The sequence below is a fragment of the Hesperophylax consimilis genome, chromosome 14 (genome assembly GCF_061612785.1).
Source record: "Hesperophylax consimilis isolate HC1 chromosome 14, BYU_Hcon_1.0, whole genome shotgun sequence".
Lineage (NCBI taxonomy): Eukaryota > Metazoa > Arthropoda > Insecta > Trichoptera > Limnephilidae > Hesperophylax > Hesperophylax consimilis.
The window spans coordinates 29,906,090-29,924,664 of record NC_142849.1 but is presented as its reverse complement, the minus strand read 5'-3'; the positions used below and the strand labels follow the sequence as shown (position 1 = coordinate 29,924,664).

General features: G+C 37.1%; 1 protein-coding gene across 1 annotated transcript in view; it reads left to right on the top strand.

Annotated features, from left to right (window-relative positions):
* Nucleotides 1–17,157, top strand: part of wapl (cohesin release factor wings apart-like) — a 36,468-nt gene extending 19,311 nt beyond the window's left edge. The window contains exons 9-14 of the mRNA XM_089639726.1: nt 617–833; nt 1,664–1,779; nt 2,788–2,948; nt 8,874–8,989; nt 11,781–11,971; nt 12,694–17,157. Of these exons, the coding sequence (XP_089495852.1) occupies nt 617–833; nt 1,664–1,779; nt 2,788–2,948; nt 8,874–8,989; nt 11,781–11,971; nt 12,694–12,984 (1,092 nt within the window). The 3' untranslated portion in view covers nt 12,985–17,157. The remainder of the gene's footprint in view (nt 1–616; nt 834–1,663; nt 1,780–2,787; nt 2,949–8,873; nt 8,990–11,780; nt 11,972–12,693) is intronic.
* The last annotated feature ends 1,418 nt before the right edge of the window (nt 17,158–18,575 follow it).

Genomic DNA, 18,575 nt, shown 5'->3' with positions numbered 1-18,575 from the left:
CTCGCCACGTTATGAACAAATTTGCGAAGTCCAAATTCGGCAAAAAAATTCGGTTCTATTTTCAGAGTCGAATATTTCGTTTAAGTATTTAGTTAAGACACTTTTATAAATGTTCATAATTTACTTCCCAGCAACCAACCAGCTTTGTGTTTCGCGTCCAGACGTTTCTCGATGTGATAGTAACAACTGATTCATATTATACGATGTGAATATGCTTAAAATAAAATAAAATAATGCTTATATATGGAATGTAATACGACAATTGGGTTTATTCTCTTTCACATCTATTTTTACAAGTTTTCATAGTACAAGTCAACATTTTGCCGTGTTATTTCGTAAAATGAACCGATGATGCCTCGACCATAGTTCGCACAAGAATGATGACGTCACGTTTTCAAATTTCACTTGAGGCCATACGCGAGCACAGCCGGCTCCAATGGAACCGGTATGGGGAGTGGGGATAATACGCTTTTAATCACTTAGGGCAGGTCTACTAATATTCATATGTCTATGAATAAAACTCAAGAATATTTTCGTTATTCTCCATGATATTATATTTTTTTGCAACATTATTGACAAAAAATATGACAATATGATTTTAATTCTATTTGTTCAGGTTACACAGCAGAACGAAGAGAACCAGACCTACCTGGTGAACTGGAAGGGGGGTCTGGCAGTGGACACTTTGGTGCGCCTGTTCCGCCTGTGTGACCGGGAGATCCCGCTGTACCCCACTTGCGGGGGCCACCACGCCACGGGGGCCACCGTGCGGGACGCCCTGCTACCCACGCTCAAAGTGCTCATCAACCTCACGCACCCCTTCAACTCTAATTGTAAGTGTCCTATTCTTACACATGTTCAATTAGTCCTCTCTTGCCTCTCATGGTCACTGTCAGTTATTTAGACATAAGCAATGTTCTTACGGACAAACTACATAGGCATCCAAATTGATAAACTAGCCCACCAGGGATAGGAGAACAAACCATGTTGCATTTTCCTTTCTGTGATTTGTCAATAAATTAATCTGGCAGTATACAGGCCGCTCGCATTGTTATATCACTGTTGTTATTGTATTACTAGTCGTTTTTAATTGCTGGCTGCGCGAAAACATAACTACAAATCCGAAATCGTGTAAACAAAAGTTTGAACTTGTTTAAAAGATTGGAGATTTTCTTAGAACAGTTAAAAATGTATTATAATTTAACCACCTCACTCACAGTTGAGTTGAGTTCAGTTTAGTTAAAAAAACGCCCTGCGCAGAAAAGTCCCTCAATGGACTACACGACAAACCGTTGCATTACTTTAGCGATCTTTACTTTTCTCTGCAGGGTCTGATTATTTCAATGTGTGCACTTCGGCTGTCGTAGTTTATTCAAAGCATTCTCGAGCCCTGCTGGTGCCAAAAATATGGTCACATGGTTTGCCTCCAGCTCATCGACATGATGCCCAGATTTAATGTTAGGACAAGTCTTATCAATTTGGATGTATGATAAATTAGAATGTCTGTAAAATTTTATCATATCTATACTGCACCCAAATAACGCACTAAATCAGAAATTCACTTATATACACTAATTTTCTTAACTCCAATTTCTGAAATATCATCTGCATATAAATAGATTTAACTTAATTTAGAACTTAATGAATCAATTTTATTTTGCAGCTATTGGTTCTGCGGTGATTGGTGAACGTCCCGGAATTATTGACGCCAGTTTGCACTTGTTACTGCAGGCGCCCAACTATATCCCAGAACAAAGCAACTTCGAATTCAGCGTTTGCGTGAGTACCTACCTTCCAAATCTTCCACCGCGCACTATTTACATGACATCCTAGTCAGGTCAGGGAGCCATCGCTTGGACAAGCTTGTGTTACTCCTGCGGCCTCAGTTCATTGCAGGTCCAGTCTCTGAATCTGTTTCCTGGAATTGCCACCAATACTTTATGCAGAAGTCGTTCTTCTGACATGTCCAAGCCACCCCATCTGAGATTTTTCTATTATAAAGAGTAGAATCTTTTAAGCTGCGTACTCATCAGCAAGCTGTAACCGGAACCGTTGCGGACACAGTAACCAGGCTCTAGCGTGTGTGTTATGTCCACGCCACTAACCGTAACGGCATATCTGCAGTGTACATTTTCGTAGAAATGGAAACAGCCGCTACATTGGTGGAGTCACAGAATGTATCGGGAAAGAAATTAATTATTTCTTATTTTAAGAAATCAACAAATCGGTGGTCATTGTACAAACTCTACTTCATTCACTTTCATATATTGTCTCATATACAGGGTGTCCAGGGGTAAAGTGCTCTAACTTCAAAAGACAATAACTTTTATCGAATTTCCAATGCTCATTTTCCTATACTATATTTTTCATAGAAGAATATTTAATTTCCCATGCAAACAATTCATCTTTTTGAACTAAATACTAACCCTTTGAAATTAGCGGACTTTACCCCCGGACACCCTGTATTATCTCATATATATTTTTCTGTCATTCTGACTCTTGATATAGCATACATTTGGTATTGCACACGAAATTGAAGACGGAAAATGAGCAGCAGGCTTGCTGCATGTCCCAACTCTCCTGATTGACGTCCACGAGTGCCCTTTGATTTGTGGCAAAAACCAACAGCCGTCACACTGTTATTTGGTAACAGTAACGTGTTACGATTTCAGATCGCTGATGAGTACGCAGCTTTAGATAACAAACTTGCGAAATTATTTATGTAGTCGGATTTACTTCGTTTCAATGTTTAAAACATTATTTTATTGTGAATGTTTTGGTGAGCAGGTCCTGTTGCTCCTCATAAACCTGATGCAGAACAACTCGGCCAACATCAACCTGCTGATGGAGGCCAAAGCCCCCGCCGATCACGAGGCCGTGTTCACCTGCAACAAGCCGGCGCTGCAAGCTCTCATCGACCACTTCTACAAGAGGGAAGAGCTGGCCAGGTCAGTTCATTATCTTACCTTCTTCTGAGGTTGTCTATAATTGGGTCTATTTCATGGCAAACCAGATCATTGAACCTGTTCTTTTATCATTTTCTATTTTATAGTAATAATTAGATAACTTGTATAGCGCCTTTTTTTGTGAAAAATCACCTCTGTACAAATATGTTATATACAAAAAAATATAGAAAACATACTTATCCGGCAGGTTACTTCAGATAAACACAGTTTTATTAGAAAGTTTCTGGTAAACCTTCTAGCAATCTGGGGTCGCAGTCTCAAATCCCGGCATGTGCAAGTTAATTTTATTTGATTAATTTGTCTTACTTCACAATTTATTGATTCGAGTGGATGGTACTTTCAGTATCGCCCTGGTGTAAGACCACCATTCAGAATTGAAACATTGCTTGAAATGGCTTTAGCTGTGTTTAGTGACTAGATCTGAATAGCCAGGTACTTCCCCACCTTCCTCTCCTCATCTCCTCCTTCCCACTACCTTCAACTTCAAAACATACCCCAATCAGGGATGTCATAGTCTCACGGACTCCAGATGGTTGGGAGCAGTTGGGACTCTTGTGCAGCATTCACATAAAAAATAAATGGCGAATAGGCTATATTATACAATTTGTTTTTACCCGAGGCACTATCTAAGTTTGTGATTTAGTTTGGAACGAAACTTTGCTTTAAAAATGGACGCCTCTGACGGAAAAATAGATCAAAACAATGTTAGTGACGAGGTCTCTTGAAGAAGAAATAGAAGATGTCAATTGTGATAGATACAAATGACAGTGTGTAGAAACGGGTTGTAGCGTAATCTGCTAAGATTCTCAATTCCAACATAATCTTTTCTGTATGTTTTTCTAAAGATGGGTTGTTTCATAAAATTTGAACAATTCATCGTTCATTTTCGGTTTCTGTAAATGTTCTATGCAATTATATCATTATCGGCCAGTTATTTGACAGAACTGAAATAATAACAGAACTTGAAAATTATCTTTGAAATTTGAAGAATTATTCAAATTCTCTAATACAACCCGTTCTAAGTCATTTTGTTTGAATGTTATTAACCTTTCCCTTACTGTGCTAAAAAAATACACGCGTTACGATGCTGTGTAGTCAATACACATCTCAAAATAAGCGATTTAATATCGGAAAAATATGAATATTCATAGCTAATCGATTATGTTTATTATATTTTATATCAAAAGTGATAATAATTGTAATTTAATTGCTGAAAACATGAAAAAACCATCGGCAGATGCTAAAGAAACGTGCGAGGGGTCCACATCTAACGACGGTTCGCGGCCAACTGGCTAGCGGCGCGACTGGCGGCTGGCACAAACACAGCTGTGTGGTCGTAGGTATCGATGGTCTAAAACAAAAACTCCAACTGCAAAAGTGTGGATGTCTCATGTTCCCGCATAGCGAATTAAAGCGGGACATGAATAGCATGTCATTTCCTCGCACACTCTTCGCGTATTTAGTATCATACGGTTGATTGTATTGGTGTATTTGTTCCCGATTTTTAACAAAAAACTCTGATTTTTAATTGAATTTGAAAACCATGTAATAATAATAATAATAATATTTGGCTAATTTATATAGCGCCGTTTTCGTGAGAAATCACCTCAAGGGCGCTGTACAAATATATTTCTTAAATATTTAATACTAGAACTACTGACTTATCTCTAAGACTTATATCTAGTGACTTACGACTAAGGCCTATAACTACTATCTTAACGACATATACACGAGTATTTACATATTTGGCAACTTACAACTAAAATTAAAATTAACAATTTAATCTTACTAACGCCAGAAGAAGAAGGAAGTTCTATTATATTAGGGTGGATTTATTGTTAGCTGGATATATTATATGTTAAATGAATTAAATTAATGAATAAAATCAATCAATCGCCAATCTTAAACGCATTTAGATGATTCATCTGCCAACAATTAAACCGATTAACTTGTTATGTTCCCGCTGATATTGTCCATTGTCCACTGGTAGGCAAGTCAATAGCAAAATTGAATGAACGGAATCGCTAGATAATGTAACAATTACGGTATAAAAAAATGAAAAAAAAGAAATATTTGGATAGAATGACGGATTTATGGAAATGAGTGTCTGAAAAAGTGAGTTTTTAGTTTGGATCTAAATTCTGTTGGGCTGGTTATACATCTCAATTCCATAGGAAGTTTATTCCAAGCCTTGGGGCCGGATACTCCGAATGCACGATCACCAAACTTAGTGTTCGGATTTCGCTTAGGCTCTTTCAACCTTCCAATTGCAGATGATGTCGCTGATCTAAGAGTTGACTGCCTTAGACCAGTATTTTCCGGAATGCATAGCTCAGTAATATACGGTGGCGCCATTTCGTTGATAGCTTTAAACACCATCCAGCATAGCTTGTACTGGATCCTTTCAGGACACTTCAGCCAGTGAAGATTTCGGAGGTGTTCCGAAATGTGCGAAAACTTGGGTACCCCGGTGATAAGCCTTGCTGCGGCGTTGAACACTGATTGTAGTTTATCAGTTTCGCATTTAGGAAGATTTGCATAAATGCCGTTGCAATAGTCAAGACGTGATACTATATATGAGTTCACAAGTAATTTAGTTGCCTCTGTTGAAAGGTTTCTACGAACTGACTTAAGTTGTCTAAGGTAGAAGAACCCCGTGCTAACGGTCTTATTTACCTGACTTTTTAAAGAAAGGTCTGAATCCAGATAAACTCCCAGAAGTTTGACGGTTGTTTTAGCAGTTACGTCGTTGCCGGAAATAGCGATTGGTGAGTTTTCTATTAAATGTTGGCGTCTATGTGTGGCTGCCCAGAGAAACTCCGTTTTTGAAGGATTTAGCTTAAGTTTATTTGAGGACATCCAGAGATTGATTGCTTCTAGACACTCAGCTGTGCGAATTTTTAGGCCGTCGATCTCATTTGGTGAGCAGTAAAAGTATATTTGCTGATCGTCAGCATAACAGTGAGATAAAAGGCCAAATGACTCGATAATTTTTGCGACGTCATTTGTAAAAAGAATGAAGAGAAGTGGACCCAAAACGGATCCCTGGGGTACCCCTGAAGAGAGTTTTGAGAAGTTGGACTGTTTATTTCCAACCTTTACTGCTTGCGAGCGATTGGATAGATAGGATTCTAGCCAATATTTGATGTTAGAATGTAAGCCAAACGTTACTTCTAGTCTCTTAATGAGAAAGTCGTGGTCAATGGTATCAAATGCAGCGCTCATATCCAAAAGTGAAATAAGTGCTAACTTACCTGACTCTATGGCAAGGGTTATATCTGACAGGACACGAAGTAATCCGGTTTCTGTTGAGTGGAACCTCCTATATGCAGATTGATGATTTGTGATTAATTTATTAAGATTTAAGTGGGAGATTATTTGAGAAGCCACAATTTTTTCTAGTAGTTTAGCTACGAAAGGCAGATTTGATACAGGTCGATAATTACCCAGGTTGTCGGCATCAAGCTGTGGTTTTTTAATAATTGGGGTAACTACAGCAGACTTAAGTGGCTCCGGGAAGTCACCTGTGCTTAGGGACTTATTAAACACGTGAACCAGGAAAGGGGATAACACGTTGCAACATTTCTTGAGAAGCCACGTTGGGATAGGGTCAAGAGTACATTGTTTGTTTGGCGAACTAAGGATCAACTTTCCTACTTCTTCCAGCGTTGTAGGTTCAAAAGATGACAGTATCCTTGTGGAATTGGCTGTAAATCTTGGCGGAGGGGCAGAAGATGTGGAGGCGCGTATGGTTTCTATTTTTTCACAGAAAAACTTAGAAAAGGCCTGCGGTGTAATTTCTGTAGCAGTTGGAACAGTATTACCAGCGATGATAGTTTTGACCGAGTTCCAGAGACGTCGTGGATTTTTTCCGCTCAGAGTCAATTTTATTGATCCAATAATCGGATCTTTTGGCACTTATTTTGCTTCTGTACTCATTTTGAGCATTTATCCACTGATCTCGTGTAGTAACATCTGGGTTTCTTCTATATGACCTCTCTAGTTTCCTCATTCGCCTTTTCTGGCTTCGGCACTCTTCGTCGAACCAGCCGTCAGACTTTCGAACTTTCCGCGTTTTCGAGGTGGTTGGAGCATATTTTATTAATAAGTTTGAAAGAGTGGTGTTATACTCCTCGATTAGATCTGTCGTCGTCTTAATTTCCCAGTTGCTTTCTATGCATAGAGAAGAATTTTTGAGATCTTCAAGGAAATTTTCGAAATTAAATTTACGCCATTCCCTCGATTCTATTGTTTTATAGGACACTTTTGGCGGGTTGAAATGAATTTCGGTGCGGACAAGTCGATGATCTGATAAGCCTATATCACAGACTTTAGCGGTCAGTGGTGGGCTACTACACATGGATACAAAAATGTCTATAATTCCACCAGCATCATGAGTTGGTTCGTTGACCCATTGCCGGAGTCCAAAACTATCCAGTAGGTCAATGAATTTGATAGCGTTGGGTGATGTCTCGCGCTCGAGGTGAATATTTATATCACCCGTGATGATGAGAGTTTCGGAAAGACCCACTGCCCATTCCAAAAAACGCAAAAACTCCTTAAAAAATTCTACACAGATCGTTTTCGAACCGGGTCGGTACAGCGTTAATAGTATAAATGACGATCCCGCAGAAGAAACACGGCAGCCAATGTACTCAAATGTACTGAATGTGCCATTTTCGACCCTGGTAAGCCGCAGTCCTTGTCGGGCTATTATCACGACACCCCCATGATTTACGTGTGATATACTATTAGAGTGTTCCGTAGCTCTGGGTCGAGCCTGCTCCAGAACGACATACCCAAGAGCTTGAAGTCTTTTGATTGAATAAGATTCACTGTTTTCATGCCAGCTTTCTGTGATGGTGAGTATGTGGAGTTTTTGATCTTTAAAAACATCATCCACCTCCTCTAACTTGTTGTTCAGAGAACGTGCATTCCAGGAACCCACCGCAAGCCGTCTGCTTCTAAAATTCGCATGTCGTTCTGATCGAATTTTATTCAAGTTCAGATTGTCACATTTATCAGAATCGCGTAGGGCTTCAGAAGCTAGGACGCTCCGTTTGTCAGTTGGTATGACCACTTGAATACCCTGTTCTAATAGAGAGTTAATATTATTAGAGTTATTGTTAGTTTTAAAGTCTTGTTCCTTCTTGCATAGATATTTTTTCCTGTTTTGTCCTCCACGACAACCCCGGTACCTAGCTTTCACATTTGGGTCACGCACAAGGTTGTACAAGGTTACTTTTGCGGCAACCAGAGGGTCCAACAATACACGTTTATTTTTAAAACTTAATAGTGTTGCCCTATTATACACAATAGTAGTGTTTATATTATGCATTGCATAACAAAGTAAACATCGTAAATCACTGCACTACAAACTGAACACTTGGGATTAGCTGCTAGGTCGAGCCACGTGCGGTATGCACATGTGTCCAGTTGACCATCGGATGGAAGCGCAACTGTGTTTTAAGAAACGAGAGTTTTAAAATAATATGAGTTATTTTATTAAAAGTTCAATTAAGCTAGAAACTGCGATATTAAAATTATTTTGATTGTATACACTTAACATAAAAATGATTACGGTTATTTTTAGATATTTACACAATTTAACAAACAAGGACTTCCCAATATTTTCAAAATATATCTAGGAGCGCTAGAAAAAAGCAGCCGGCAAGCTTCGGGAGCGCCAGAGAACTGATATATTATTTTTTAATTCAGTGCATAAATGTATAACAGAGGAATACCTAAAATCTGAACCCAGTATTTATTATATTTATAGAGTTATTAATGTTATTAGAAGCAATGTGTAGTAAATACACACCACAGATAAGGAAAGGTTAATAAAATTTCAATAATGAGAACTATCTGATCTTCAATGTTAACGAATGATTTTATTTGCTTTTGCAGGTTGGCTGAGAAAAACACAGACGCTATTCTTGACGGTGAAAAAGTCAAGGAAGATGAACCCAAAGAAAAGAAGAAGAAATCAGCTGACGAGTGCATGGATGAAACGGTAGAGAAATGTAAGTATATTTTCTGTATTACCACTTTAGCACATAATCCCCCGCATACCCAATTTCTACCGATTTATAACAAGTTTCTCGTTAACTGTTTTTTAAGTTCCAATAAAAATACAGTGGTACCTCGACATACGAGTGCCCCAACATACGAGTTTTTCGAGATATAATAGAGTTCGGTTTAGCAGGTCGGCCGGTTGCGAAGGACCACTTTAATATCACAGTTCGTGGAAAAGAAACACCCAGAAAAAGTTGCAACAGGTCGTGCATCTGATCTTTTTAATGACACTTGCCTAACTCATTTCCGGAACATTCTGAGAGGGAGGAAGAAACAAACCTCCTTGTACATGTTTTTTTTCTAAACGGCCTACAGGTGAAAGCGAGAAAAATGTAGAAAAAAAGGCAAAGACCAGTAAGGATATCTAATTTATTTATTTACATTCTCTTTTTTGTTTTTGTACAATAAATATTTGTCATTTATAAATACGTTTTTATTATTCAAAACCACTTAACGAAAAATAACTGGGGTAACATTTTGGGGGTTGGAACGGATTAATGGTAGTCTAATTGTTTTGTATGGGGAAATCTGCATCGATATACGAGCAAGGTTGCGGAACGAATTAAACTCGTATGTCGAGGTACCACTGTATATGTGATTTTTTTAAGATAATATCTATACATTTGTTATGCCGAAACGTTTACTATATGAAATTCCTTCGATAGAAAAAAATCACAAAGTAAGATCCGAAAGTTATTAACACATTTTGTTCTGTTATTTAATATGTTACAGTAGAACCCCGTTAATTCGAACCCCGATAATTCGAAAAAACGCGTAATTCGAAAAAACGCGTAATTCGAAATTTTCGCCAAAAAAATTTCTGCAGAAAAATTTTTTCATACAAAATGGTTTTTAATTCGAAATTCGTTAATTCGAAATTTATTTTTGTCCGCGCACGAAAATTTGTTTGTGTAATTCGAAATAATTTGATTTTTGCGAAAATAAATCATAATATTTCGTAAATCTGAATCTAAAAGTCAGCCGTGGCGGTAAAACGACGAAAAATGTATTTTTACGTGGTTATACATCGCCCTAATTATTATTGTTATTTTGTAAATCTGAATCGATTTACACTAGAATGTCGCATTTTTTCAAAATTTATTTATAATATCCAAGTTTGAAGGCCCGAGAAAATACGTTTTACGCGGATATATGTCGTAGATTTACGAGTTTACACCAACTATCTGAATTCAAAGGGTCAGCCGCGATGAAACTCGGCTGCGAAATTTCGATTTACGCGTAAATGTATCGTATATTTACGAATTTATTTCGAATATTTGAATTTCAAATGGCCCGCCGCGACGGAAATCTGCCGCGAAATCTCGATTTCCGCGTAAATATATCGTATTTTTAAGAATTTATTTCGAATATCTGAATTTTAAAGGGCCCGCCGCAACGGAAATCGGAAGCGAAATTTCAATTAACGCGGAAATATATCGTTTTTTTACTAACTTTACTTCGAATATCCGAGTTAAAAAATACGGCGCGACGAAAATCGGCCGAAAAATTTCGATTCACATCGAAATATGACATATTTTTACGAATTTACTTCAAATATTTGAACTTAAAAGGCCGGCCGCGACGAAAAAATTCCAATAAAATTCGATTTACGCGGAAATATAGCATATTTTTACGAATTTACATCAAATATCTGAATTTAAAGAGCCGACCGCGACGGAATACGGCCGCGAATTCTCGATTTACGCGGAAATATATCGTATTTTTACGAATTTAAATTCAGATGTTCGCAATAAAGGGCCGGCCGCTACGGAAATCTACCGCGAAATCTTGATTTACGCGGAAATATATCGTATTTTTGCGAATTTTTAAGGGTAGGCTGCGACCGAAATCGGCCCCGAAATCTCGATTTACGCGTAAATGCATTTTTACGAATTTATTGCGAAAATCTAAATTTAAAGGGCCGGCCGCTACGGTAATCGGCCGCGAAAATAAAGAAATAATTGGTATTAATACGAATTTACTCCAAAAATACCAGCCGGATTTGAAGAGGCGGCCGAAAAAACGATTTTAGGCGTATTTTTTTTTTTTTTTTTTTATTTCATAAAATTTCGAATTACGTGGGAATTTGTTAATACGAAATTTGATTATTGATGTCCCGTGGATTTCGAATTAACGAGGTTCTACTATATATGCATGAAAAAATTCACAGTGGATCTTTAAATGCAACTAAAGCATTTTTCAAGAGATTTTTGCTCTATTTCAAACAAATAAATGTTTAGTCGCTAGCTTGATTAAGCTTCTATAGAACACCAAAAGATGTCGCCTGTAACGGAATGTATCAGATGTTTTGTATTGTGTTGTCTGCACATAGATGGAATTTTGTCTGTGACTATAGACATTTCCAGAAGACTGAAATAGTAATGTGCAATATTGCCCCAAATAATTATAAGTTTTTTTTTCAAACCTAAAAATATGGGATAGACGGTGAAATATAGATAAATTCATTGGCTTTAAACCACAGTAAACACTTTATATGTTTCTGTATTAATATTTGGTGTGATTTTTTTAATGAGTGCGGCTGAATCGAAACCCGAAAATCTCTATTGTTTGAGTGGACTTTGCTGCTCTTTGCTCATTGAAAAAATTTACAGGAGTTACTTTTTTTCAACGTCGGCATTATTTCCAACGGTCGTATTCAACAGTTGACAATCACCAATTACAGCGTTTTTTTTCAAATTTTTTTTATCATCCAATACTGATTGTTTTTCCCTTGGATAGTGTTGCAGAAAGCCGGCACCCACATGGAGCACACCATGGTGGGGTCGTACGTGGTGCTGCTGCTGGGCCACGTGACCATGGAGTCGGCGGAGCACGAGGCCCGCGTCCGCAACCTGCTCCCCAACGCCTCCTTCTGTGAGATGCTCGTCGTGCTGCAAAAGTACTACAGCTTCTTGAACCTGACGGCCAGCGTGAGTCTTTTTTACTATTCCTTCCTCAAAAATCCAATTTACTTGAAAACGAAAGCTCGAATAAAAAAAAAATGCACCACCAAATCGACTCCAAATAATGTGATGTAGATTCATCAATATTACTATTTCACGGAACATTCACCCTTGGAATGCCGGCGAATCTTGCCACTTGCCTCGATTTTATGGTATTTTGAACCTTAAAAATGCTCCTATCATACTTAAATAAATTGTATTCGCTTAGCGAAGAAACAATGTATCTTAATACATATTATTCTGACATATAATTTCAAATCACTTGCAAACATTGATTTTTTATGTGTGGAAAAGTGCATAGCAAATTCCTTGTCAAATGTCGTAATTTTTCATTTTCATTTTGTACTGTTTTAATTTACAGTAAAGTCTAGCTGGAAATATAATGAAATGTTTCTTTATTATATTATTACTCTCTCAAGTATTATATTTTTATAATACTTGAGAGAGAAAAAACATTTCGCTGAATATAAGTAGCTATCCTGCAGAAACTAAAAAAGATAGATTATATAGAATTTTTATATACATATATATAAACACATTATCTGATAAGACAGTACAATTAGCAAAAACAAGTAAGTTATTAGAAAAATAGTCGGCGCATGGTACGCACGGCATTTTATGGTTTAATGGCACTCTTAGGGTTAATGGCTGATGTATATTAAATAATAATTCTCTACAAACTCTTTTAGTCTGAAGCGGCCAGCGTAGCCCACGTGAAGGGAACCGAGAAGATCATCAACTTCCTGGAGAAAAGTGACAAGGCGTACGCAGCCAGGAACGGAGAACCAGGCACCTCCGGGAGCTCCAAACCCTCGGGGTACTCCGACGGAGCCAGCCCCTCCGGCTCTAACCAGGACAAGGACTCTGCCACTAACTACTCCAACCTGGACATCACCAACAACTCCAACATGACCAATGAATACACCTCGGAATCCGATAAGCTGTCCAGCTCTGTTGATATGGACGCCAGCTTCAATTGAAGGTTAGATCAATTACTGCCTTCTGTTGTGGTGTTGCTTCAATTGGCACGGGTTGGCCAACGAATACAACTCATATGCCGATAAATTGTCTAGCTCGGTCCGTATTATGGATAACGGCTTTAATTGGTGGTTTGAATAGTAATAATATATGATCAATGATTGCCTTCTATAATATGGTGTTGCTTCAATTGGCATCAACAAACTATAGTGCAATATTCACATTGAAAATGCCTATTCCGTACAAATATTGATTATTTATGCAATTCTATCTCGCTCATTAAGTCCACAGAACCAATATGCGCTAATGTTTTGTTTACTGATGTAAAGCATTGGATTATATAAGTTCTGCACAGTTTTGATTGTAAAGAGAGAGCTCAGGTTGGGGTGTTTTACAGAAATTCAAATGTAACATACTTATCAAATGGTCATTCAGTGCCATTTTGTTTTTTTTTTACGTTAAACAATGATTCTAAGTTAGCGGTTGTGCGCTGATCATAATTTGTTCAAAAGCTGATACAGACCTAGACTCGGCGTTTGACAGGGACCTTTCAAATGTCAACGAAAACAAAATTTTGATGGTTAGCCATTAATTTGACGACAATGTTGTGTTTGCATTTTTGTGAAACTCCCCAGCATTAGAAATGGATTTTGAATTGTAGAAAAGATCTGAAATTATTTTTCTTTGACTGTTTACAATTGGACGGTGGTATGTATTTGATTTCATTCGGTAATGTTGAACTCGGCAGTTTAGTGTGTTTTATGTTCTGTTGTGTCTGCCTTTTTCAACAGATCGCAATTGCAGACTGTCTGACTTATATTATAAATTTTACCTCAAAGACGCTACGGTTTGGTTTTTAAATATATTTTTTGATCAAATTTACATAGTATTCTTATTTCCCGAAGAGTTTTAAATCTACTGAGTGATCTGGTTATAATACTACTCTAATTTATCTTCAGTTAAATTGAGATATAACTTGTTTGAATTATTGTATTTGGTAAGTATGTTTAGCGATTAAGAAACAATTACCTTCTTCATCCGTTTGCACAGTAGAAATTTTATGAATCCCATATTTCTGTAACATTGTGATGTACATCTCTTTCATTAGGGATATTTGATGTTGTGAATAAGATCCATATTTTGTTATAATAGTTAGTATCTTGTTTGGATTATAACTATTATAAGTTCAGATGGGTTGTTTTACTGACGTGTTATTTTGTAGTATGTACTCCGTGAGTTTTCCATAAACCGAATCAGTACAGTCTAGATATTATATTCTCCTTGCTTCTTCAAGCTAATCTATCTTTTTTTTTTATTTGGGACAGTTTCATAGTTATGTTAGTGGAAAATGTTTGTATTCATACGTAAAAAAGGCAATTTAAATATGCATGTTGTGATTCAGCGTATTTTCAATGTACCATTTCCAGACAGTAAAAATGTATGTATGGCGCATTGTTTGCATGTGAGTTCACATTGTCACTTTATTTTTGTAATTTTATCTTTTGGCATTGGAAAATAATACTGAGCCAATTACATGGTGTTTTATCTGACGATGCCTGCAGGAGGCTCATTGGCAAGAATAGCTCCATAATAGTTTTCAAAATCAATGACAATTCAAATGTGCGACATTCTTGTTGATAACCATCTTTGTTTTTCAAACTCGGCATATATTTATGTATATATTAAGAATTTTTTCACCAATGATCACTGACTTGGCTTCCTCTTTTGGCCAAGCCACTTTTTCTGGGGTAAAATATCAACTCAATTGTACACAGTACTTGAATTAATATTGTATGCAACTTTTTTTTTATTCAACTCTTTATATTATATTTTCAAGACCCTTCCCTCTACACTTGTTTCACCATTTGACAGAATTCTAACTTTAATTATTGTAAATATGTTAAAATCTAAATTGAAAAATTTTAATAATATATGTATGATAAAATAAAATGTATGGTTAAAAAGAAATAATGATTGGTGTAAATTGACCTAGCAAAGTGTTTTGTAACTAGGCTAATAAAATAAGTTGATATGTGTAATCCGTATGGTAGAAAAATGTGATTTTTTGTACCTTAACAAAATATTCACAAACTATGGAAATTTTAAAAAAATATCTTCGTTTTTTATTGCCTCTCATGATTTTTAAAGTATTTGGGATTATAATTTCAACTAAATTCAAGATTATCCACCATTAATTTATTATAATTTTAATATTATCTAAAGTCGAATCGCATAAATTTTTATAAAACATTTAATTTGAAGAAAACAAGTTTTTCGGATTTAAACATCGGAGAGATTTTATTACTGGCAGCTTTTAAAATTGTTGTATTGAATATTTCCTTTATTATTAACTTTACCGAGTTTTGATTGAATTCTATTAGTAAATAACTATCATTTTGTTAAGGGTTCCTTGGAGGATGTCCCAGTACCAAAGTGTTATGTATTGTATAGTTGCGGCAATTCTGCATTTGATGTTTTCTCAATACCCCGGTACATCATTAATTTTCTTGTATTTATGTGAATTGAAATAACACCAAAGAAAATCACCTTAGAGATTTATTTACATACTGAACCTATTTATCGCAATGGATCAAAATATACAAGTACCTATTTAAGTTTTTTTATTGTATTACCTATGAATTTTATTTTACAATCTTTTAATTGTTGGCAATACTTTGAATGCAATAAAAATTATACACGGGGTCTACTTACTTTCTTCCATTGGCATACAATCAAAATAGAACTCTTGTAGATCTTTGAATTGCTATTCTACTTTAAAGGATTCCTTCCCAGCCTATACCTAAAGCTCTGTATACACTCTCAATCGCAAACTCTAATTTACCCAAGTAAGCATCTACGTTAAGACGGCAAAAATTTATAATTACCAAATGGCTTTCATACACTTCAAATGATTGTGACAGGTTTGCAAAGGTAATCTTGCGCAAATGGACGCAGGCGGGGGGAGGCACAAGCTTAAGTGCGTGATAGGCCCAGCGTAAGAACACTGTTCTGTGTACCATGCAAGCCACTACTTGTAGACGGACCTTACAACCCATAGATAATGGTACATGGCCTTGAATCCGCATGCACAATGCGTTTCGTCAGCGTTGTTCACATTTGTTGATAGTCTGTGCGGGTTTAATCCTTTGCTAGCTATGTCCTCAATCATTTCACAAGCAACATTTTCCTCTTGTATTGATGGTATGTGGAGGAATTCAAAATAACCTGGGAATGTTTGTGTCTCTTATAAAGAAAAATAAAAGTAAGGATTTGTAGAAGGAAAAGATTTTGTCAAAATTGTGATATTTGGCTTTCTATCCTCTCCGACTACCACCGAATGTGATGTTACATTTCTTTCACAATATTTCTGGGTATAGTCCAAATGAATGGAATATTATTTCACATATCTTTTGTATGTTGTAGTCTGGAACTCCTGTGTTGGGTTAATGTTATGTTGTCACTTCAATTGTCATTTCAATAGTCCTCTCATGATATTTCATTTCGCACTTTATGAAAAATGTATTTTCTACCCTTACTAAAAATATCAGGGCGACTTAAAGGAAAAATTGCGTTGATTTTAATTATTGTAAAATAATATGTACTATCTTTGTTTATAAACCTTGTATTTCCTTTTACACTTGTTAAATTTATAAAGGGTTTTTATCTATTTATAGTACTGTTGTTCCATATTAATTGTACAGACACTCTATCTGTGTGTATGTCTCTTATGTTTACTTATAAACAAAGATGATTTTAATTAGGGTTTAAAATCTGTTGAAGAAATATTATTTATAACTTGCATAATTTGCTACTTTTAAAAGAAAAAAATCTATGAAATCGTGTTGTGAAGCTGGACTGATCATAATATTTTTTGATTTTCGAAAATTTCATCAGTGTGGTTTTCAAAACAAATTTTTTTTTTTTCTAATCTATTTCAGTTGAAGTTTGTTTTGGAGATTTGAAGCAGATTTCCCTCCCTTTGTATTAGGTTTACTGTATTTATTCTAGGAATAAGATTTTCGATTCTGACTAGTAACTATTGTTTTTTTAACTTAAGTAATGATTTGACCCTTTTTATTTTTTAAGATGAAACTTTAATATAATTAATGTTATCAAACATGATTAAAAGTATTATGTGTATTTAAATGACAAATATTATATATGATTAAATAAGATAATTTAAATATTACGGCGAATTACGTTATTTGTGTTCCGTACCCAGTTCCCTGATATTACATATAGTTTGTTTGCTGAATGCGGTAGAAATGAGATCCCCGAGGCATATATGTGGTAAAACCATGTGAGTGCAAGGCTGATGTAAGCGTAATGAGTAAGATCAAGAAAGGGACGCTTAGATGGTTTGGGCATGTAGAGCGAATGAGCGAAGAAAGGAGTGTAAGGCGAATATACAATGCAAATGTGAATGGAAGTCGGGGACGCCTGAGTAAGACATGACACCACCAAGTGAATCGGATACTTGAGTCGGGCCATGTCAACAGTCAGAATAATAGAAGAGTATTTGGGGATCTGGTGAGAGGCACAAAATAAAAGTCGGTCGTGAAGGTCACAGTGTTTATTGAGTCAGTTTTGCCGTGATGAGAGTTGATGTAGGACTGATGTTGTATTCACCGGACGCTGGGTCAAGCGCGGGTCAGTGAGTCGACGCCGGGCACTGGTGATCGGGACTCGATGACAGTCAGACACTGGCGATCTTGGGAATCAGTACTCCAGTGCTAACGGGAAGGCCGGAGGTGCGGTGGACCTTGTAGGCGGTTGAGCGGGAGCTGCGTAGACCAGTGTGGATGCTGCGTGTCCTCTTGGTGATCATGGTGCGTGGATGAAGCGCTGGAACCAGGGCGCTGTAATCCGTGTAGCGCTGGCCAGGGACGGCGGCCTGGGCCAAGGCGCTAAGATGATGTCCTGATAGAGTCCATGATGTGTACGGGCGAAGCCGGGTGTATTGTCCTTCGCGGGGGCGCGGGACGCGCCGGTCGTCACTCGCGAGATTTGTCAACTGACGGCAGATTGATGACTGACTGACTGACTGCTCGCTGCATCGGGCTTATTTATACTGTACGGCCGGCGGCTACAGTAGGTAGGTGATATTGCAACTAAATCAGAGACACTCGCTCGGTCTGGGTCTTTCGGGAACTTTCGGTCGTGCTGCGTTAACGCATAGGCGATAGGCTCGAACCTTCTGGCGAGTTGTCGTAATGTGCCAGACCGACTTGCAATCGTATTGTCGCAGGTAGGCAAGTAGATGCTTGTAGCAGGTAGGTTGCTTTGTTTACAATTTAACTGTCAGTAGTAACTCGCAAGTAGATACCTAAGTAGGTCGAGCTGCTTATTATTAATGAGTTAATCTGGATTCTTCTTGACGCTACAAGTATGTTTGAATTTGAATGAGGCAAGGAGTGTGTACCAAGACCGGGTTGTTTGGCGGTTCGTCCTCTCTGCCTACCCCTCCGAGAAACGGCGTGATGGTTGGTTTGTTAGTTTTGTTTGCTTAATTCACACCATTAGTTTACTAACCCATATGCTGCTATCTGTAAATGTCAGCTAGGGTACGCCAAACAAATTCAGACTTTTTTAA